This window comes from Mirounga angustirostris, unplaced genomic scaffold, assembly GCF_029215605.1.
Source record: "Mirounga angustirostris isolate CCGP_5_RB_7025 unplaced genomic scaffold, mMirAng1.0.hap1 SCAF_42, whole genome shotgun sequence".
NCBI classification, from domain to species: domain Eukaryota; kingdom Metazoa; phylum Chordata; class Mammalia; order Carnivora; family Phocidae; genus Mirounga; species Mirounga angustirostris.
In genome coordinates this window covers 127,260-150,798 of record NW_026991750.1, presented here as the reverse complement: position 1 = coordinate 150,798, position 23,539 = coordinate 127,260, and the positions used below count along the sequence as shown (strand labels likewise).

The window sequence follows — 23,539 nt, the reverse complement described above, 5'->3', positions numbered from 1 at the left end:
TGCCAGGAGTACGGGTCGGGCCCCCCCCTACGCCTGTTCTGGCTTCGCCCCCTTTGTTGAGACTCCTCCCATGTGACCCGCATTTTTTCCGTTAATTTCACAAACACTATGCACCAGGCCCTGTTCTTTACAAATTGGCTCATTTAACCCTCCCAACAACGCTGCTCAGTGGATCAACTAAGGCACAGAGAGGCTGAGTATCTTGCCTGAAGACACGCAGCTGGTAGGTGGTGTTCTGGCCCTGGGATCTGTGTCCTTACCCCATGACACCCATCGCTCCACCTCAGTGACTGCCGTCTGCCCGGCTTCTGACTGTTGGTGGCAACCAGCGTTGGCCTTTCTTAACGTTTCTATCTCTAGAGGTAAACTGAGAGTCTTTAAGACATCGGGCTCCTCACTCACGCCACCTGCCACTTCACAGTGCTTCCCGGAGAGTCCGCTTTCCCCCGGATCCCATCTCTGGGGGCCAGTGGACCGTGCCTTCCAGCTCGGCTGCTGTCTCTGGGTGGTGCCCATGCTGCCCCTGCCCCCAAGGCCACAGCGAGAGCAGTTCTGGCCCACGGTCTGTTTGAGAAGCACCCACACCTGTCTCCCCCAGCAGGTGCCTATGAGCAGGCAAAAGGGACCCTCCCGGGGCGGCTGAGTGCCTGGCCGGTCGGCACAAGCTTTGCTCTTAGAGCAGTAACCTCCCATCAGATATGCAAATATGCTTATGTGTCCTCTACTGAAAGAATAAAACTGCTGGTGGGGAGACCACTTCTACTCTTCCAAGGTATTCTTAGCACCAACTGAAAAAAAAACTAAAATGAATCAGGCCAGTTGACTCCCTCCTGAATCATCATGTGCAGCAGGACCCTTGCATGTCTGCACCCCACCTTCCCTCAGCCGGTCCCCGACTCAGGGGGTTTTCACAGGATCCTTCCCGTCAGTGTACAAAGCCTGGTTTGGAGAAGGGCTGGGGGCGTGAAGGCAGTGATAACACTGCAGACAGTCTCAGAACATTCTATTAGGAATTTTCTTCTACCCCTGTCCTATTTAGCCTTCTTAAAATATGAAAGGCACACAGTAGCCTCTTACAGCTCAGTTTCTGTAGAGGACCAGCAGTGATAACGCGCTGACCCTGCTTTAGGTGTGAAGCAAAATACAGGTACTTGTCAGTCACTTTCCAGAAAGGGACAAGATGGAACAAAGTCAACCATAGGACACCTCTCCTTCTATGTCTCCCCATCTCATCTTCCGAAGAGATTGTTTGCATGCTCACCCGCCTTCTGTGGACACCGCGGCCCTAGATTCAGATGTAGTGGAACAAGAGGGTGACTCGGGTGCAGGAGCCCGGAATCTGACTGCGCTGTTCCCCAGGGGCCGTGGAAATCACCGGAAGCCGAGTCCTAACCGCGGCGGGCAGTTGAGCCATGAGCAGCGGCGCGTGCGTGTTTATTTATTCCTGGAGTCCTGCTGTTTGTGTTTTTAGCTGAGCAAGAGCTAGAATGAAACGAAAGAAGAGAGGGCCTCTGCCTCACAGCAGCCGCTGAACTCCAACACAGAAGCCGGAACCGCCGAGCACGGCCGGACCGCCGAAGCTTGTGTGCAAAGGGCCTGCTTGGCAAGAGCTGTGGCCAGAGGGAAAGGGGGGATGTCCCCTGCTCACAGGGAGCCTTCCCAGGCCGGAGCCCGTGTCCCACTGGGAGAAGCTGGAAAACGTACCCATGGGCAGCGGAGGGGACAGCAGGGGACGCAACGCGGTGCCGGGGTCAGGGGCAAGCAGCTGCAGGAGTGAGCGGCAGACCTTCTGTCCCAGGGCCGAAGAGCGTCAAGGGCAGGAGGTCGACCGGAAAGTTCTGGCCCCCCGGGAGAGCTCGGTGTCCCCCAGTGCCTCCACCACGCCGCCTGCAGAGCAGCAGAGTTTGGCCCCTAATCCCGGCTGAAGGGGGCATCTCCATCGCCTCCTGGACATCATTCTGTCCCCGAGGTGCCACGCTGGAGTGGAGACACCCCACGCCAGGGACAGTCTGGGCAGCGGGAGAGCACGTTTCCAACAGCGCAAAGCAGTCTCGGTCCGGCCGTGACCGAGGCTGCACGCGATTCGCCAGTTATCAGTGCAGCCGCCATTCCAGGGGTTCTGTGATGTTTCCCCGCTTTCTCAGTGAAAAATGTAGCGCTCTGAGCCAGGGCTAATTAAAAAGCCAAAAGAGTGGACAGATAAAATCCAGAGCTGAGTATTGTTCCATGGGCAGTTCTGTCGTTTCAAAGGGAAGACGGAGCAATACGTCCTCGTCGTCACCTGCCGCCAGAGGCTTGGACCCGCGTCGGCGCCGAACCCCTCCTGGGGAGCACCTCCCCTCTGAGCGGAGCCCAGAGCCCTGGCTGGCGAAGCTGGTCTGCCTTGGAGAAGTTTGCTCGAGGCTTTTTCAGCAGGTGCCATGAGTCCATTTCCCTGAGATTTAGCGGCTGAGAGGACCATTTCCTCCCGGCGCCCAGGAAGTCAAGCCTTTGGCCCTTGCAAATGCCAGCAGGAAGTCTTCAAGCACCCCCAGCTATCTGCAGGGTGCTTCTAGAGATCACGTTTGTGCTCGTCAGCTCTGGAGTCTCCTTTGGCTTTATTTTTTAATTTGCTTTTGGATCTCCAATGAAAGCGGACTCCAAAATCACGAGCCTCCTTGAGAGAGTAGAGGTAAGTCCCAGAGCTTATCCAGAGGAACCAGAGTTCCCATTTTGTCCTGTCTTCTTTTCTTTTTCTTTTTTTTTTTAATTTTCCTGCCTCCCAAGTGACATCACTGAAGCTAGACCAGAGGGCCACAGAAAATGTGAAATTCCACTGCCAAAGACATTTCATGATGCACAAATCCATCAGGAGGCTCCGCACAGAATTTTCCACCTCACGGTGCTGGTGAGGTCAGGCCCTGCAGTGCAACCGCGGCCTGGATTCGGTGTGGAGTCACTCACAACGGAAAGTGGAGAGAGGAGAGTGGCCAGCATCAGGTGTGTGGGGCTGTGGCCGTCTCCCCTGACGGTGGCGAGTCTGGAGGCTCAGAGGTGCACATCCCAGACACAAGTGCTAGCCCCAAGAAGAGCCCGCAGGAAGCGAGAACCAGCCCCCAGGCAGCCCGTGTGGGGGAGTCCAGTCCTGGCAGAGCCATGTCCCCAAAAGGCTGCCATGTGCAACTGTGAAGGGGAGGATGGTTTTCTAGAAGATGGGGCAATCACTTATGTACTGGTTGATTATGTAAAACAAAACAAAAACAAAAACAGCTGTGTTATGGTCTCCTGGAGAGGAGCGCTCTCTCTCTCTCATAACTCTCTCTCCTTCTTTATGGAAAAAAAAGCACACAGCGAGCTGGTTTCCTTTTTCTCTCAAAGAAAGCACAACAGTGGAAGAGCCTCTGTTCCACAGACCAAGGACCCTCAGCTCAGCATTTGGCTAATGTTCTGAACAACAAGCCTGAGTCTTCAAAGAGGCTTATTAATGTTCAGAAGATTCCATGTCATAAAGTACCTTTTTTTTAAATTATTATTTTTAAGGTTAAGGAAGATGTCACTCCTGAAAAGGTTGATGTTCAGTTGCTGAGGGAGGAATGCGAGAGGCCGAGCTGCCTCCCTCAGCATCAGGTACATAGGAGGTTTCCGTGGAAAAAGATGGCACAGCCAAGCCCACTTGACCCTGCATCTTGAGAACCCAGGGAGGGAAGGAGAGCTCATTCTTTCTGCTTTGCCTGAAAAATCAAAGGCTGAGTATGCCCTTCGAGGCCCACATGAGCCTAAGACTCTGATCCAGTGTCGCTTTGAATTTTGTAGGCTTTTACCCTGATTTATTATTCATGTGAATAAAATGCCTGAGAACAGCCTTCAAGTTCCCATTCATCCTGCCCATAATAAATAACAGTTTATACAAACATTAGAAGTGGAAAGTTAATTGGTTTTTTTCATTTTTTGAATTCTATCCATTGGCACCAAAGAGCAGAATAATAGTTCACAGGCAAGCCAAAAACCTTCACAATACTTAAGTGGTTATTAGAGAGAGAGAGATTAATCTATAAAGTTAACACCACGAAATATATTCCTGAGTTGATAAATGAGCAGAGCACTCTGGAAATAGGCTTATCTGTCACAGGGAGCCTTTCTGGGGAAATTACTGTCCTCATTTTATCAAAAAGAGAGGGGGGAAGAAATGACTTTTATCAGGACATTGTCATCCTTGCGGCAAGAGCCAGAGAGAACAGGAACAGTGGGTACAAGTGCCACGGTGGTGAGATTGCATGGTCAAGTTCATTTTCCCAGGCACCCCGAAATTCTTTACAGGTGTATCTCAGGGAGGCTGCGGGTTTGGTTCCAGACGGCCACGACGAAGTGCATGCCGCAGTAAAGCGAGGCAATGAATTCGGGGGTGTCCCGATGCATCTAAAAGTTATGTTTACACTATCCTGTAGTCTACTAAGTGTGCACTAGCATTATATCTTAAAAAAAAACAAAAAAAAGGCCTTTACCTTCATTTAAAAATACTTTGTTGCTAAAAAATGCTAACCATCATCTGAGCTTTTAGTGAGTTCTATTGATCACAGATCACCCTAACAAATATAATAATGAAGATGTTTGAAATATTGTGAGAATTACCAAAACGTGGCCTAGAGACAGGAAGTGAGCAAATGCAGTTGGAAAAATAGTGCCATTGGACTTGCTTGATCCCAGATTGCCACAGACTTCCGATTTATAAAAAACACAGGGTCTGCGGAGTGCAGTAAAGCAAAAGGCATTTCGCAGTGTCATTAGCTTGTCTAGAAAGTTTGATGCTGGTGTAATTATCTAAGTCAGTGCAGTGTGCCTTTTTAATTTTTGAAAAAATTTAATTTTGAAATAACATCTAATTTCAGTGTTGCAGAAGAGTTGCAAAAATAACATAAGGAATTGCTACATTCGCTTTACCCAGATTCCCTAAATGTTAACATTTTAGCACATTTGCTTTATCAGTTTTTCTCTACATCGCTGTGTGCCTGTGTGCAGACACACACACAGGCGGGGTTTTGTTGTTGTTTTCGAACCAATTGAATGTAAGTTGCAAAGGTGATGCCTCTTTACACCTACCTGTTCCGTGTGTCTTGCCTCAAACCAAGGACATCTCGTGGTACTGCTCTTCTTAAGAATCACTCTGAAAAGGTCATTCTACAGAGCGGCGGCCATCCAGGTAGAAGGAGGAGGGTCCTGGAGCGCTGGTCTGAGTGTTCAGTGCCGTAGGCAGCCTTGGGCTGCAGGTAATCATCCTCTTGGGTAGCAGGTAGGTTCATTCTCTTGGCCGTTCAGTGGTGCCAGGAACTGACAAAAGTGAGAGATTCTCAAGACTCAGGGCGCTCCACCAACATGTGAACACTAACCAACCTTTGGAGACTGGAGTCTGCCACCTCATGGTGTACTCGGGTGTGATCTGTGCATTTAAACCAGCGTAAGCCAGCTTCTACTTGGTTGATGAGAGGCAAGAAGTCTGCCTATTCTTTGACAACTACTCTCCCAAATGGTCTTCTTTAAAAAAAATTTAAAAAAAAGTATTTATTTATTTATTTGAGAGAGAGAGAGAGCACAAGCAAGGGGAGTGGGAGAGGGAGAAGCAGACTTCCCACTGAGCAGGGAGCCTGATGTGGGACTCGATCCCAGAACCCTGGGATCATGACCTGAGCCAAAGGCAGATGCTTCACCGACTGAGCCACCCAGGTGCCCCAAATGCTCTTCTGCTTGAAAGAGAAATGGGAAGATATGAGACATTTAAAATAATAATCAAGATAAATAAGTAGCTCTGTTGCAAGCCTCAGGGAGTTTCAGTGGTGAGGGACAAGGTACGTGCACAGCCCATGTGCCTCACGGCGTGTGAACTGACAGGCTCCCGCTGTCTGAAGTGAAGGTCTCCAACACCGATGGTCATTACACCAACTTGTTTTGGAAAAGGAGCCTTGAATCCTCCAAAGCTGGCCATCGGTATAAAGACAGACCAAATGGAGTGCATGTTTCTATTACATAGGATACAGCCCGGGATGAGCCAGGACAGTTCCCTCCTAGACACGTGGCTCTGACACCTACAAGAATCCACTTGGTTAATGTGTGGCTTGTAGCCTGAGTCTGTCAACAAACCCATCAATAGAACCAGCTTGCTCTGGACCAGCACTGGCCCTTTCGGAGGTGTCCCCTAGTGCTCGCTTCGGCAACACATATACTAAAATTGGAATGATCCGGAGAAGATTTAGCATGGCCCCTGCACAAGGATGACACGCAGATTCCCGAGACGTGCTCCGAGGCAAGAGATCAGTGAACAGTGTTTAATTTTGTTTGAGAAACGAAAACCTGTCTCCAGTCTCTCACCACAGGTAGTGTTGGCAGGAGGTGAAGGAGGTCCTAATCCCTTTTTAAAAAGTCATTATTAAAATACTAGCTCTGTGTGGTGACATAGGTAAGCAAGTAAAGATGGATACAAAATGACAAGATGTTATCTCCCCCACCCCAACCACTGGTCCCGCTATTTGCTGTCTCTTCTGTAAGCTTCTGGAAAGCTGTGAGCGTGTGTGATCAGACCCACAGCGAGGTTGTAGCATGTGTTCCATAGTTCACCTTGTACCTTTCACCCGGCAATATATCTGGGAGACGTTTCCACGTGAGACCGTGTGGGTGTGTGGCATCCTTTACATGGGCCATTTTGATTCTAAAGTTCCCAGGACCGGCACTGACTCTTTTCCAAATACTCTCCTCTGTCCGTTCTTATTCTCCAGACTTTCTGTACCAAAATGCACTGGCTGCAGTGGGCATCCAGGCCTTCGGTGAGCACATTTCCAGATCCTTGAGTGACTAAGTGGGCAAACTAACCCCATTTTGTAACCCTAAGCGTGTGCTCCTGCTTGTGTTGGGTCATGCACGGAAGACCATTCCCTAAGCATGCTGATCTTAGAAAGGGCTGCTGCCTGGGGCCTTAGGCCCCTCACTGGATGGTCCCATGGTGTGGACATGACCTCCCAAGAGGCTCAAGGCAGAATATTCCCGTTCATTTCTGCTGCTGGTTATTGAGCTAAATGAAGTCAGTGCACAACCGCGAGTCAGAAAGCCGTGCACAGATGTCAGCAGGGTTCCTACTAACACTGCACTAGGACCACCACACAGTGGGACTGAAATACGGGGTACCCTGAGATGAAGCAGGTCCTGCTACATCTGGCAATAGCCAGAGACATTTCCCACCTCTATAAGTTCCCTTTCTCCTTCATCTTGCAACACGCCTTTACTCTCACTTGGTTCCACACTCTGCCTGCTCCTCTGGGTTTGGTTTGGTTTTGCTTTGTAATGGCAATGTTTTCGAGCTACTCATACTCACCCTAATTCCCATACCAGTGACCATGGGGTTATATTCTACATGACTGAGACACCAAGGTAAAGGACAGGATTGAAACCAACACATGTATTGTGCATTCTCGGTGGCCTCTCCCAGGTAAGAACCGTGAGAAGCCGACTTGCGCGGGGCAGGCTGTCTCTCCCCCATAGCCCTTAGACAGGGTGTGCAGGGTGGCGAGTGGACCGTGTGCTGCCCAGGGCTCTGGATGGGGAGCGCAGTGATCCCAAAGTCCACCTGGAGTCTGCATCTTCCTATGTTTTGTCCCATCTTTACCATGCCTGATTTCTCCTAGGTTCATTTTATTAATTGATGAGTTTACCAAATGGGTAGGAATGTCAAAACAACAAAGGACGTATGTCCCGAATCCAGAGCTAAGTAAGGCAGGTAGATTATTAATAGTGTTCATTCATCCCTCACATGTTAATCCCATGCCTTTTACATGCTGGGTATGCGTTATGCCTTAGGTCGTATCATGCCTGATCGTTTAGAAGGGATTGCACACATTCTCAGTCCTTTGATCCCCACAGTAGCCTTGGAAGTTGGACGTTCACATCCCCATTTTATCTTTACAAAGAGGTGCGGTGAGTTTCCAAAGGCTGTACCCTGGACTTTTGACCTCTGATGGGTCCTTCACCCCACTGTACCTCCCATTTTCCCTCGGGTGTCTGCTCTCAGGGAGTACCAGAGGAACTTTTCTGGGCTTACACACTGGCCCAGCCAGGTTTGGGCTGCCCCCTGCTGCCCTCCTCTCTTCCATCTTTGTCCCACACCAGTTATGTGGTACTTTGCATCCCAGATGGCAAAAGCCTCCCTTGGTGACAGGTGTGGGTGGCCTTTGGATGTGAAGAAAGTGTATGCCCCGCCAAGGGGTTTTGCTCTCAAGTAGCAAATGCTGCCTGCAGCTGCAGGTGGCCTAGAGCTCTGAGGCCATGGCCAACCCAAGCCTGCCTCTTGTCCCACACTGCGGTGGAGGCTGCCCTCCTGGTGACCACGGTAATAGCCTTCTTGAATCATCCCGGAGGAAGGTTGAGAGGATGTCTGGAGTTTGGCCAGCCTCATTCTTCACCCCCACCATCGCTCGCTCACTCACTCACTCACAGGTACCACCCGGTGCCCCCTGAACCCTTCAGTCTCTGTGTCTCTTCTTGCTCCCTCTCACATCCAAGATGGCGCCCGAGTCCCACTGCCCACAAGACGATTATTATGAGTAAGGTTGGCCCACAGACAGCAGGAAGAATCTTTTCTATGTTTAAAATACAACAGCTTGTTGAAAACTTTATCTTGTCCCTTCACTTCAGTGAATCGGTTTTAAGAAAGGCTTTCCTTTGCTGGAATGTGATTTCTCTCTCCTTGGGATCAGGGAACATTCCAGAGCAAGTTAGAGTGGGAAGGAAAAGGAAGAGGCTCCTGGTAGTGAGCAGTTCTGAGACCAGCAGTCCTCTTCCCGTGCGGTGTGATCGGCTTGGACTGGCCTGGTCTCTGCGAGCCCCCTTAGTCTGGGCCGGCAGCCCGCACAGCACAAGGCCTGAAGCAGCGAGGGTTTCTGCCCCGTGTGTTACCACATTTAGCTTCACAAGCTGTGGCAGCCTTTAAGAGTAACCCTCCCCAGGACAGCAGTTCTAGAATTTCATGTCCTTGAGCATCCAGCCCCATCCCCAGGCTTCTCGGTGCTGATGTGTATGTGGTCCCCTTTTTAGATCTCGGGGACTCTTCTTCTAGTTTTTTGTTGATTCATTTGGCAGTTAAGCCATGGCTTTTGGAACTTCCCATTAGAAGATGATCTGTGAATGCCCTAAAGATGGTACCCAAAGAAAAGGTCAGACCTGTGCCAGAACAGTTCAACAAATCTAGGGTCAGATGGTTGGAGACACATTTTGCCTTGGCTCATCTTCCTCTTCCTTTTAGAGACTTTTCCCAGAAGTTCCTTCTTGCTCATCTTTGCATGTTTAGTGAATAGCAAAAGAAATGCAAATGATCTCTTTCTAAGGGAGCAAATGTCCCAGCCTCTGGGAGCACCTACAGTGCACTTGAAGTGCACTTGAAATCTTCCAGGCCCTGGGCATTGATCAACCAAGTTCCCAAAGGACATCCTCCTCAAATACAACTGCACCATCTCACTTGCGGGAGGCAGGGCCCGCATGACGAGCAGGGCCAATAGGATGGCCTCCATAGAGAGGCTGTCAGGGCCCCATACAATCCCCTGGTATGGACTCTCCCCAATTAGGAGTGGGTGGTCGCTCATGAAAATGAAGGCACCCCCAGAAAGGGAAGCTGTCAGTTATGAAAGACCTTACTTTTGAACTCACCACGTGCCTTAGGAGTAGGGTGGGGAAAGCCTAGTGAAGCTAGATTCTCAAGGAAACCTTCTAGAAGATGGGAAAGATGTAAAAGAGGAAGTGGGAATACGGTCTGTGAGACTAAACTGGCCTTACAAAAATAACAGCAATCCTTGTGCTCTCACTGCATGCTGGGGTCTATGCGAAACACTGCACCCTTAACCCTCATAGCAGCCCAGGGAGGGGGCATGGGTCTTCTGCCCCCTTTACACTCGAGGGAGTGGGATGGACCCCCTCGCCCCCCCCCCCCCCTTTACAGTGTACCTAGAGCTATCCTCTGTTAAAGATCCAGGGATGCCTGGGTAGTGTGAAGTTGTGCTAACTCGGCATTGGTTCAGGTCACCCTATGATACCAGCAGGTAGAAGGGTGATCATTTGCAACATGTAGAATACTATGTGATTTGTATCACCAGTGTAACCCCAGCATTCCCTGTTCCAGAGTCATTTGGGGTCCTGGGGACTTCAACATGCCACAACCCTCCTGAGCGGCTGAGAAAGTGAGGACACCCCTTCCCCCCGATTTGGGGCCAGGCTCCCAAGCGGTGCTGTGCATGCTGCCCTGTTTCTCAGAGCCTCTAACAGGGCAGCTCTGCCTGCAGCCCTGTCTGTGTTGAGTGCCCCAGTGGACCCGGAGGAGAGGAATATCTAAGACAGATTGGAGACTGCTCTCCCTTGCTCGGGGCACCCAAGCAAAACCCCTCCAGCCTGAGACCACCTGCGAGGGAACTCCGTATCGACCTGCCAGTGACCAGATAGATCTAGATATGCTGAAGCCCAGCCGGGCCCCAGGGTGAATGTCCCAACCTTACCACCACCCCTACTTCAATATTGGTACCCAAAGGAAGATTAGAGACTGAGGTTTTTAGAACTTTCCAGTTGCAAGAATAACGCAGCTTTTACTTTATTACAATTATGGTTGCAAAGAACCACACGTGGGACAGAAATCTCAACCTCTCGGTTCAGAGGTCGCTGTCTGCATTCGCACCCAACATCCTGGCCTTTCAACATGGACCGTGACTGGTGGCCCCGTGAGTGTGGCATCATGCCCATAGCCCACTTGCTCTGTGAAGTGGAAGTGACATAAAACAGGCTGTGTCCTTGCTGCTGCCTTTACTATCAGCAGTGCCTCTCCACGGAGGGGTTAGGTTCCAAGGGCAATTGAGGGTTTACAACCGAGTGACTTTGCGTTATTGTTTGCTGTGGCTGGCTTTGGAATCCAGTAGGTGTGCAGATTCTCCAGAATTCTTCCTGCCTCGACCAGTCCCAATTTCCCCGGGCCACGCTCTTCCCTGCAGAGCCCTCTCAGAGAGCTGCCCCCTGTGCTTTGCAATGATTACTAACCTTTCCTTCTTTTTCTCTCTTCTCCGCAGTGTGGCAAAGGTGCAGAAAACTTTGACAAGTTCTTCACACGAGGGCAGCCTGTCTTAACACCACCTGATCAGCTGGTCATTGCTAACATAGACCAGTCTGATTTCGAGGGGTTCTCGTATGTCAACCCCCAATTTGTGCACCCCATCTTGCAGAGCGCAGTATGAAAGTCACCACTGAGAACCAACGCCTCCCCAGCCCCCAGCCCCCCAACAGTGGGAAGGGATCCTTAACCCTAAAATTTTAAGGCCATGGCCTTTTCTCTTGTTCCAGATCGGGGGGCCTGAAAATTTTAGGGTTATTAGTCCAAATGTGAGTAACTGTTTAGGGTCTCTCTCTTACAACCAAGAACATTATCTTAGTGGAAGATGGTATAATGTACAGTGTCCAGTTTAATTATGTAGAAGTCATATCTGCCTGTAGGTTAACCCTTCCTAGAAAGCAAACAAACTCTCCCCCTTTTTTGGTACGATTTAATATATTTTCCTTATCCCTCTGTCAATTTCCACCATTGGGATCCCCCAACCAGAGATGTTAAAATGAACCTGACCCGGGGCCAGTGACTCTCCCCGTGAGACATCTTTGGAACAAAAGAACGGGGAGCCCAGTATGTGAGCCAGGTGGGGGGTGGGGGAGGCTTTGAAATACCCGCTGCTTCTGTTCTCTGCCTCAGTGGAAACAGTCCCTAGAATTCAAGAGGCCGAGATGAATCATGTCCCCACCAGTGAGTCATTTGCAAGCTCACTGTTACCAGACGTTGACAGTCTTAAACCAGTCACGGTCCAGTGATTACTGGTCTTCAAAAAGAGAGTGAACCTCAGATGAACGTTGGGTGAACCTGTCAACTCTCCTATTTGGTTGATAATTATCTTAATACTTGCATTTCTTTTTAAGAGGCCAAATCTTCTAAGGACTTTGCTAAATGAGCATGTGAAATCATTTCAGATCAAGGATAAACCAGTGTGTATGTATGTTCATTTTAATCTCTGGGAGATTATTCTGTGATCCAGGGTGCCATCAGCAATCATGCCACTACTCACGAGTGTTGTTAGCCAACCCCCACCCTCCAACCAATATTTTGCTACCTACTTCCTCAGAAGCTGAAGTGTACGCCCCATCCCCTTTTGTACTTATTTATTTACTAGGCTGCGGTGTTGTTCATGAGAGTACGGTGTACAGTAACTTAGCAGAGTGTTAACTATAGCATAAGTCTCCATTGATCGATTTTCCTCCCATGTCCAGCCCTTGACATCCGCTAAGAGATGAAAACCAATACAGTTTGGGTCCCCATTTCCAGTTCATGTTGAATGACACACCTGAAGCTGTAGAATCAGGAAAACCTGGATGCACATCAGCTCAAAGATGTTTTATTGCTAGAAGGATTTTAATATGTTTTGCAAATGCATCATGCAATGAATTTTGCATGTTTATAATAAACCTTAATAACAAGTGAATCTATATTATTGATATAATCGTATCAAGTATAAAGAGAGTATTATAATAATTTTATAAGACACAATTGTGCTATATTTGTGAAGGCTCTTGTTTCTAATCTGCTTTTATGATTAAGCTTTCGCTTAATTCCTTGCTGCGTGCTTCCTCTCCCCTCACCCCCACCCCCCGGGTACCCTGCACATTGGCACTGTATCGGATATATTAATTTTTTTATCGTAGATCTAATTTTGAAATGAATGGCTATTTTACATGATCAGTTAGGCTTATATATATATAAATATATATATAAATATTTGATTCTACCTGCAAACAAAAGTTTTTGTTTTCGGGGATTATTTCCGAGATGACACTCACTCTCTCCTAGCTCCTCAGCACTATTTTCCACTCCTGTGCCACTCTTCCTCTTGGGGACAGCAGGAAGTGTTTGACTCCAGTCTACCTAGTATGTTTGTGTAGGTGTGATGTTGTCACAGCCCCTGGGCTGGACTTTGGTTTTTCCTTTTCAGCCTTGTTACTGTTAGTGACTCGGGGTGGGAGGGGCAGGAAGACGCCCTTCCTGCTATGTGTGTGCGAACACACCAGAAGCACACTGTCCACCTTGCTGCCCCCGGAACGACTCGCCCTTTGCTCCAGCACATACAGACTTCGTGAGACAACCGTCCAGTCCAGCAGCCCCCCTGGGCACAGCCATCCCCTGGCACTATCCACAGACTCTTTAGAAGCTGCAGATCTTCTTCCACCTGTTGCTAGAACCAGCCTTTCCAGTCTTGTGAGGAGCGCCTCCATGGTGAAACACAGTGCTGACGCAAGTTCCTCGATGAAGCCAGCCTCCTACGATAGAAAAAACACCCAACATGGAAGCAGTTATCAGGTCTTATGGGGCCGCTCTATTTCCCCTTGTGCCCCAAATGCGTCTCCCAGCTACGCGCCTCCTCATTTTTACTTTCTGGCTGTTTGCCTGAAATTCATGTAACACACAATCACAGAAGGGTCTTTGAGTTTGAGAGGCCTGGTCCGCCCTGGGAACCCTTGATTAGGGGAAGAGATGGGGTAGGCAGTGGGTCAGCCCCAAAAAGAGCAACTTCCTCTGCATTCTTTTATGGGCTGCAGATGTCAGAACCCAGAAAGGGCCCCAGCACACCCAGGGCCACAGTCCTGCTGGTCAGTAGAAAAGGGACCAGTTTATGGAATTAGCCTAAGAAACAAAACAGACGGTCACCCTGCCCCTGGATGGAGCAGCAGCAGGATGGAAACACCCCCCACCCCAGCCCAGCCCGCAGCAAGCCCCAGGCAGTGAGGAAAGCCTCAGAAAAGAACACATGGGGGGTTCCGGACCGTTGGTTCCCGAGCCCCATGCCACCTGCTTGTTTCTGAGCCAGCCACAGTCTCAGGCTTTCCCTCACCCAGCCAACACATTTCCAAATTATTCATAATTCTCCAGGAAACATATTCAGCATCTCAGCTGGCTTGTGTTCTTTCAGAATGTGTGGCAGAGTTTTAAAAGAAAATCTCTTGGCTGTGGGGCCCTGCGCTCAGCCTGAGGGACAGAAGGCTTGAGGCCAAACTTGGGGGGAAGACAGTAAACCTCAGGACCTGCTGAAGTATCACCGTGATGTGCCCTGTTTGGTGCATGGCTTTGTACCAGATTCAGATAAAGGCTAATGTTGTCAAGGTCTGAGCAGCCCAGGATGGTTATTTCTGAAAGAATAAACGGTGTAGGTGACCAAGACCAACTGTTAGGCCAGCTTACAAAAGCAGCGATCTATACAGTTCTCTGGTGCAGTCCCACTTCGTGGGCATTGTGTGAAAACCACAGGGAAGCTGTCAGCTGGAATGAGGAGAACACCTGAACTCTTGAAGTTCAGCCCCCAAGTGCTGCCCATATCACTGGGGCCTGTGGAGGTCCAGGGCCCAGGCAGCATCTAGCACAGTCTGCTTCTCTGCCAGACTCTATGGCCCGAGACTCTGAAGGGCCATTCACGTTGGCTTGCATTCTTTTCTCTTGGACGGTGGGGGCTACTCAGCAGCAGAACTTGGCTCTGAGGCTGCAGGCCAATGGGTTGGCAGCCCCTCTCTTGGCATCTTGTCTAAAGAGGCTAGATGCTCAGTTTCGATGGAAGTATCTAGAGTGCGCAGCCAGGTATAGCCCTCAGAGGTTAATGGGCAGTTCACTAAAGGCAGGAACTAATTCAAAAGGCAGTGGTTGCTTTTCACACCTGCTTCTCTTTGATCCCCACGACCTGGTGCCAGTGAATGCAGAGTCTCCGTCTGTTTTGTCTTATGAGATGTGTCAGGCTTTCTTATGAGGAATGTTGGCCGAAAATCAGAGCGTTTAGGGCACTTTGGAAACTTGACCTGAGATGGTCAGTTGAAAGGTGATGAAAGAACACAGTTGAGACAACCAGCCAAGGGTTGTGGAGCACCTCTCTGAGCTGCAGTCCTCAGCAGAGTGAGCTGACGAGCTGACGTACTTGCTGGAACGAGGGTGTAGACCCAAGAGAGCTACCCGTTGGTGTTCAGAGAGGGGAGAGGTCGGTGGAGGCTGAGGTCTATAAGGCGTTTAAAGAAGAGCAGGGATTGAGTGTATCCAGAAGGATGCTTGCAGGAGGAAGAAGGTAGGAGGGTGTGGAAGGAAGGAGAGGGCACCTCGGGAAGGAAGCTACTGCCACTTCCAGTGGCTTTGCGTCGTTGATTGTTGGTGCATTTGATATCCACCTCCTGCTGGTCCCTGAGAGCAAGTTTGTTGCCAGGAACACAGTCTAGACCTCCTCAAAAAGCATCCCGTGAAGGCCAACTGCATCCTCAGCGGCCACTGGAAGCCCCCCTGCCCCTGCCTGCCTTGAGGTGGCTCACAGTTCTCTGGGCAGAGCCAAACCATCCAGCGTGCACCGGAAGCCAGTAGGTTCCCACCCGCCTTCCTCTGTGGCTTCCTGCTGGGAACGATGGCGGCCGGGGACAGATGGAGAAGTGGCGGAAGGAACTAACACTCCAGTCCCCACCTGATTGCCCTTAGTGGGAGAAATCTGGGTTTTTGCAGGGATTCATTTTCTCAGGACTGAAGAGGGAGAGAAAGTGAGAGTCTGATATTTTTAATGCCTCAGAAAGGCAACACCAACTGACAGTCACTTTCTCACTCTGGTCTTACGAAGTCACCTATTTCTTGTGTGTGCATATCACACCATTTCCTGTCTCTTTAAGTCCAGCAAGGGCAGGAGTGCCTGGTCCCCCACTGAGCACACTAGTCATCATCAGGAAGGAGACGCTGACCTGGGGACCCAAAGGATGATGGTCGTTAAGAGAGGAGCAGCGAGGCCAAGACAGTTAGTTCCAGTGAAGGAAAAGGGCACTCTGGTTCTTACCACACGCTAAAGTGACAAGTGGGAAACTGTTTTTTAAAACCTTTTCCTTGAGTTGCTTGGATTACATCTTATGGAATATACCAGACTGTAAACATGTCTGTCATTTCCCATTTGGGCCGATGAGACAAAATCTAGGGAATGCTGTATATTTCTGCTTCGGAAGATACAGGAACTTGGGGAAGGTTACCTGAGTTATAGTGAGTGAAGGCATCTAGAAATGGTGTCAACCACAATCCTGTTCATTTTCTAATGTCAGGGACTCTGGGAGGGTTAAAATCATGTATGACTAGGACCCCTGTGCTTCTGATCTGCATGATCAGGTGTCAGTTGATAATTGTGTAGGTCAAACTCAGTCATCAAACAGCCTTACAATGACCCTACACTAAGGCCCATAAGTTCCAAAGACCTTTTTTTAAACCTTAAGGAAGAAATTAGTTAATTCCAATAGAACAACAGTATACTGGGCTATTTGTACTTTTTTATAGAGAACTTTAATAACTCAATTCTTTTTTTAAAATAAATCTACTGACAATTTGATAAGATTCCAATCCCATGGAGCCTGTAGGAGAACTCAGCTGGGGTCAGCTAGAGCGCCCCTGACCTGCACTCCCACTGCAGGATTTCCTGATGCCCGTGGTATATGAAGTCCACATCAGAACAGCTGGAAATTCAGGTGGAACGTGTTGGCAGACTGATGCCCTCCATGTTTTTGAGGCACACTGGGGACAACCATCCAAGGTCTGGAAGCTTTTGGACCATAGGAAAGATAGCTTTATTTTCCCCTTCCAGATGCAGCCCTAGGATAGCATTCCCCTGGGGTCCCTGGGATCCCTTTCCTTGCTCTGTGAGGTTCTGTGACCACCTTTTGGCTTGGGAGGCATGGCACTTCCTCAGCTCTGTCTCCAGTCCCCACAGGTCCCCCAAGGCTCACACTCAGTGAAAATTCAGAGGTGCCCTGTAAGGATTTTGTCCATTGGGCAATTCAGATATGCTTCAATATCCCCAAGAAAGAAGAGGCAGCAGCAAACACTCCAAGGGCATCTGTCTCCAAATTCTCTCTTATGTGAGTAGACAGAACCCTACTTTTCAGAAACTGTCAAGTCTATAAGAACCTTTTTTTTTTTTCTAAAATAAGACAAAAGGTGGCTTTGCATTTTCTGATTAAATAACTGTGTCTTTGTCTCCTCTGCTTAACTTTAGGAGTATTTATTCCTGTGATTGTTCATAGATTTTTGTTGATATTCTTCCTGGAAGAATGGGGTTCTTAAGGGGATCAGTGGACTATTCAAAATCATCCATGAAGGAAGTTATTCTTTTGAGTCTAAATGGTCTGAAAATTCACCTCCTATCCCTTCTATCAGGGTCTTTCAGAATATCTTTTCTAGATGGTCAGAGACATTTGAATTCATTGCTTTTGCCCCATGAAAGAGAGAGAGAGAGAGAGAAAGTGTGCGTGTGTGTGTGTGTGTGTGTGTGTGTGTGTGAAGGACATGTCATGTTTAAATCATTCATTGGAAAACATCGTATAAGATCCCAAATCTGTACGGAGGAGGAAGATGAAGAGATGGAGGTTGAGGTTTTTCCTTCTGTATAATCACCTTCTGACAAAATGTAGAGGCCATTCAACTGTCCAGTAACATTTGGTTTAAAGCAGGCAAGATGGATGTATACATTACTGCGCTGCTTTCCTCAATTTGTATAACCTCTGATCTTTGTTTGCATGATATGCTTTGTTAGATACATTAATTGTAGTTTGGAAGCAAGTGTGTACGAATAAACATAATGATCATCCCTCGGTGTCCTCGGTCTCGTTTGCTTGGTCTCTTTGTGGCATCGCAATTATTCAGCAGCCGTGCCACCAGCATTCCACTCGGGATCTTCTGTCCACGCATGCCTCTCCGTTTAAGTTCACGCTGGTTTTTCTTAAAATGCTTTGTGCTTTGATTTGAAATCCCAGCAGTTACCGGGATAAAGGAGCCTCAGCTCACTCCCTCGTTCCTGTATCAGCCCTTGACAGAGCGCCTGCTGGGGGCCAGGAGGTGGGCACAGGTGCCAGGAATGTGCTGGAGAAGGGGAGCGGGACACCGGGGTGGGGCTGCCTGCCGGGAGCTTCCGTTCTTCGCTCCCAAACGGTAGGGGACACAGCAACTGATGAGGACGCTGTCCATCCTGTTGGCCACGCTGTGCACCCAGCTCCGGGGCTGCCACCGCTCCTGGCATCAACAGCCTTCAGCCTGGATTTATTTTATTCATAGGTGAAAAATTGGGGGTAATTTTTAAATGTGAAACAGGTAGGGAACATTCCAAAACATCCAGAGTCTTGACACTCAACACTCTTAGTCTCGAAAAAAAGTAAAAGCTCGGACGCCTGGGTGGCTCAGTTGGTTAAGCATCAAACTCTTGATTTCGGCTCAGGTCATGATCTCCCAGTGGTGAGATCGAGCCCCGCATCAGGCTCTGTGCTCAGCAGGGAGTCTGCTTGAGATTCTCTCCCTCTCTCTCGGCCCCTCCCCCTGCTCGCTCGCTCGCTCTCTCCCCTTCCCCCTTTAAAATAAATAAGTATCCACAATAGCCAAAATATGGAAAGAACTCAGATGACCATCAACAGAAAAATGGATAAAGAAGATCTGATGTGTACACACACACACACACACACACACACACACACACACTGGAGTATTACTCAGCCATCAAAAAGAATGAAACCTTGCCAGTTGCAACAACGTGGATGAAACCAGAGGGTATTATGCTGAGCAAAGTAAGTCAGAGAGAGACAAATATGCAATTTCACTCCTGGAGTTTAAGAAACAAAACAGATGAACATAGGGGAAGGGAAGGAGAAATAACACGAAATCAGAGAGGCAAACCATAAGAGACTCTTAATCATAGAAACAAACTGAGGGTTGCTGGAGGGGAGGAGGGTGAGGGGATGGGGTAACTGGCGGATGGGCACGTGATGTGATGAGCACTGGGTGTTAGACTGATGAATCACTGAATTCTACCTCTGACACTAATACACTATATGTTAATTAATTGATTTTAAAAACAAAACAAAAAAAGATGTTAGTTGAAAAATAAATAGATCTTTTAAAAAAAAGAGAGAAAAAGCCAGTAACAATAATCCTAAGTCTAAATGCTGAGGGTCAGCCTTGGCAAAGTTCGCCTTTGCTTGCTTCCTCGCCTTCTTTTGGGGGGCTGCTCTCCCCACAGGCTCAGGGCTTTGTCCCACGGCTGCCTCTCTGTCCCCTCCCAGCGTATCCACACTTGCCTGTCCTGCGTTCTCTTTCCTCAAGGCCTTGCTCCCAGCCCACTGAGTGGGGTCCCGAGCACTCGTGTCCACTGGATTAAGGTCCCGTCCCCGGCCTGCCGTGCTCTCACCTGAACCTCCAGAAGTTAAGGGGCTTTCGGCTGCCAGTGGGAGCACTGGTGGGACAATTACTGAGGAAGAACGAGGGGTCCTCGGTGGCTGGCCCCTGGGCTGGCCCTGAACTTCCCTCTGGGCTGGTCACTTTTACACATCTCTGCGGCTCCTGCCTCGGGCGCACATTGCCTAGAACGGCAGGAGGCAGAAGGGCAGCCCTCAGCCCCCACTCTCCCCACCCCTGCCCCCCGGGGCTGGTTCAGCTTCCCCGCGTCTGGTTCCGCGCTGCGTTTTCTTGCCTTGCCTTGACCGCGACGCGCAATGGTGCCCGCTGGGTCGTCCTGCACCGAGCAGCATCCTCAGCAGCAGCCAGGGACCTGCAGGGTGCGAGCAGCCACGCGTGATGTACCCGGCGGGGCGACCCCAGAGGCCCCGCGGGATCGAGGAGGGGGCCGAGGGGACGGCCTAAGCGAGCACCAGGCAGACCCGGCAGGACTGGATAACCCGCCCCGGAGGGTTGCTGCTCCCCTGCCTCTCCCCCCGCCCCCCGCCCCCGCCCCCGCCCCTGCCCCTTGTGACACAGGTGAGCCTCCGGCTGGGCTCGTGCCCGATCCTGGCCGCCCCTGCGAGTCAGGCCCCATTTGCGTCCGCCTGCCCCGCACCCCGGCCTCTCACCCGCCCTGCACCCCTGCCCCCCGCACCCTGCGCCCCCGTGCATCTGGCTTTGGAGAGGCAACATAGGGGGCCCTTAAGGGCAAAGTCTGCAGCCACGCTGCCTGGCGTCCCCCGGCGAGCAGGGTGAGTGACCTGGGCCTCCCGGTGCCTCCGTTTCCCCACCTGCATAAGGAAATGAGAAGAGCGCCTACGCCAGAGGGCCCCGGAGAGGAGTGAGTCCGAGTGAAGCGTTAGAGCGCCCCACGAAGGAAGTGTGAGTGCTCGGAGGGAGACCACAGCCCTGGGATCTGCTGAGCCCCAGCCCGGGGTGGTCAAAAGGCAGAAGGGCCTTGGGGCTGGTCTCTCTTCTAGTCCTTTTTGAGAAAGGGGCCGTGTGTCAGCGGATGAGGGGATTCCCGTGGGAAGAGAAGTATGGAGCCAGCTTCTGGCGGGGCTGCTCTGTAAATAGGAACCGAGTATTCGGGGAGAGGAGCAGCTGAGCCGCGGAGGAGGGGGGCCGGGGGAGGAGGGAGATTGGGGGCTGCCAGGGCTCAGCTGCGGCCCCCACGGGTACAAATGTGCCCCCTGGCTGCGGCCCAGCCACCTGCCCCCCGACCCCGAGTCGCTTTGCTGGGCGAGAAGTCAAGGCCCCTGGAGTCCAAGCTCGGGGGACAGCGCGAGTCGGCGCCCGGGTGGCCCTGAGCTCCGCGCCTGGCCCCAAGCTGCTGCGCGGTGAGCGTCTGTTGAAGGAGTGAGAGTCCGTGTCTGACACGTGGAGGAATTCAAGCCTGGGCCCCTCCGGCTGGTAGAGACTCCTCTCCATCTGTCCCGGCCCTGAAATTCTGGGCAGTGCCCCGCGGTGTGGGTGTGGGAGGGCTTTCTCAGTGTTGTGTTAAGTGGGAGCTCTCTGAGGGGCAGGCCGGTGGCTAGGACACGATGTAGGGAACGATGTAGGGAACGCGGGGTCAGGCCTGGAATAGGCACCTCAGCCGTAGAATCCCAGCTTCAGCAAGACCTGCCAGGTCCATCCTTCTGCACCTACGCCTCCCCCACGCACCACACACTTACACCCACCCTCTTGGGTCCAAGCCCCTGCCCACGGCTCACCCTGACTCCGGCAGGAGCCTCCTGTCCAGTGCCTCACTCAGCCTCTCCTGTCTGCCCCCTCCCTGCAGGCAGAGTGAAGCCCTATGCTGCCACAACTTTTCTTCAAACACTCCAAGGACATCCCATTGCCCTTGAGAAAGACCAAGTCCCCTAACATGGCTGTGAAGCCCTGGGCAAACTCCCCACCCCTGACATCATCTTCCCCCATCTGGCCCCACATTCTCTTGACTCTCTGGCCTTCCTTCAATTCCTCAAATGTGCTATGATGTTTCCAACCACAGGGCCTTTGCACCTGCTGTGCCCTCTGCCTGAAACATCCTTCTCCAAGCCTAGTTAATGCCACCTTACCCTGAATTATTCATTCTTGCAGAACCCTTCTCTTTCCTCCCAGGCTGGCGCATCCTCCTCCCAACCCTTCATACACCTGCTTAGTATCTACATCCCTTCTTTGCTGTACTTACCATGCTGCCATTTTACACTTCCTTGTGGGAACACTTGATTGCCAGCCTTACCAGTTTCCTTTTTGAAATCGGGTGTCATGCTGGGTTATGCTTGCATTTGCCCTTCCAGGGAGTAATATAGTGTGTAGCCCAGAGTGAGAGGTCAAAACCAGTCCTCCATCCACTACAACCCTCACGATCCCATGTCTATACCTGCCCACTTATCTCCAACCCATCAGCAAGTCTTGTCGGGTCTACTGGATAGACATGGTTCTCCAAGGCAAGGGGGCCATTTTGCAATATCCAAAGTCATTTTTGGTTGTCACAACTGGAGGGAGGTGCTACTGGCATCTAGAAAGTAAAGGTCAAAGGCCAGGAATGCTGCGATGCACGAGACAGCACCCCCCCCCCCAACAGAGAAAGATCAGCCCAAAATGTCAGTGGCGCTGCTACTGAAAGCCCTGTTCTAAAACGTACTCAATCCTCTCCCTTTGCTCCATGTACACCATCTTCTCTGCCCATCTCCTTGAGTTCACCCTCGATCCCCCATGACCCTCTCTGCACAGCCGTCAGTGTGACCTGGTCCCAGCAAATACCTTCCCTGGTTCAAACCCTCCAGCGGCTTTCCATTACCCTTAACATAAAACCCAAAACTTCCCACGACCTAGCGGCCTCACGCAATGTGGCTCAAGGCACACCGGCTGGATGCTTAGGAGGTGAGCTCGGAAAAGTGCCGGCCTGTTTATCAGTCTGTGTGTGTGCCCTGTCCCATCAGAATGTAAGCTCCGGGAGAGGAGCAAGCTTGTCCACCATGTTCACTGCCGGATCCCAGCACGAGAGCGGTGCTTGGCACAGACGAGGGGCTCAGAACAGTGTGCGTTGAAGGAGTGAATGAATGAATGGACCCCAAGACTGCTCCGAGTCTAGCAAACCATTGCTGTGTTTGGCCCGTGGTATTCACAAACTAATTAAGGAGATGAGATGTACACACACACACGAATTAAAGATCAGCTTTCGAAAACTTTTCACGACCTCACACCAAGGAAACCCACGTTCTGAGTCTGTCCATCGGCCTGGCAGCTGGAGGCAAACACTGCCTCCAGATGCACTGGAGTGAGTGTTTCAAGCCCTGAGCTTTTTCTCCCGCCTATCGGGTGCCCTGAGGGGTGAAATTACAGTTCAGCTAAAATGCTAATGCACACAGTCAAAGCAAAGGCCATCTATTTTCACAGTCTGTCCCCGTGCACATCACAGGGAGCAAGGCTGTGCCTGCAGGAAATGTGCGAGAAGTGCTTTTGGCTCCAAGAAAGCAGAACTGGATGTCTCTCCAAGATTCTTTTTTTAAAAAGCTAATTCAATAAATATATTGCAGAGAGGTCTATTCTAGGCATAAGAGGGGAAAGTACAATATGGCTCTAAAGAAATGGAAGAGCTGGTGGTGGGCTCGAGGACTCAACAGAAACAGGTGAAAATGGCAAAAAAAAAACACAAGCATAACGCAGATTATAAACACACGTGTGCATGCGCACACCAAGCATGCGTGCGCGGGCACACACACACACACACACAGTCACACATGCACTGAGCGAACATCACAAGTATGCCGGGCACTCTTCTTGTTACTGTACATGCATTTATTTAAAGCCCACGGCGACCACACAGAGTAGGTCCTATTTGCTGTGCCCATTTTACAGAAGAGGGAAGGCAAGTCCAGAGAGGTTAAAGAACAGGGTGAGCAACACCAGATAAACCGAGCCAGCGGCCAGAGCAGAGATGGGAGCAGTGCCAGGGCCTTCCTGGAGGAGGAGGGCAGGAAGGCTGCGGTCTAACGAAGAAAAGGAAGGAAAGGGCATGTCACAAACACAGAAACCAGCGAATAGGTAGGAGGGAAGGACTAACTCCTACCCGGCACCCCCCAACCCTGAGCAATGTCAACATAATCGTGGCATGTAATCCTCGTGGCATCTCTGCAGAGAAGTCATTGTTCCCATCTTACAGATGGGGAAACTGAGGCCCAACTTAATAACTGGCTTCTGGTTACATAAGCCCTAAGCAGTGCCGGCAAGGCTGGGCACCAGGTCTCTGGCCTTGCCATGTTCAGGGGC

The 23,539-nt window shown here is 50.6% G+C and overlaps 1 protein-coding gene and 1 non-coding gene across 4 annotated transcripts in view; both read left to right on the top strand.

Moving 5' to 3' along the window:
* Window positions 1-17,663, top strand: part of LOC123853847 (protein kinase C alpha type) — a 57,996-nt gene extending 40,333 nt beyond the window's left edge. The window contains exons 10-11 of one of the 3 annotated variants that reach the window (XM_064583858.1): window positions 6,744-6,791; window positions 11,061-17,663. In XM_064583858.1, the coding sequence (XP_064439928.1) occupies window positions 6,744-6,791; window positions 11,061-11,225 (213 nt within the window). In that variant the 3' untranslated portion in view covers window positions 11,226-17,663. The other 2 variants (XM_064583859.1, XM_064583860.1) reach the window with 2 other exon arrangements.
* On the top strand, window positions 6,170-6,277 carry LOC123854864 (U6 spliceosomal RNA). The gene has a single exon (XR_006793413.1). It is a non-coding gene; the product is annotated as a U6 spliceosomal RNA (small nuclear RNA).
* Window positions 17,664-23,539: the final 5,876 nt, after the last annotated feature.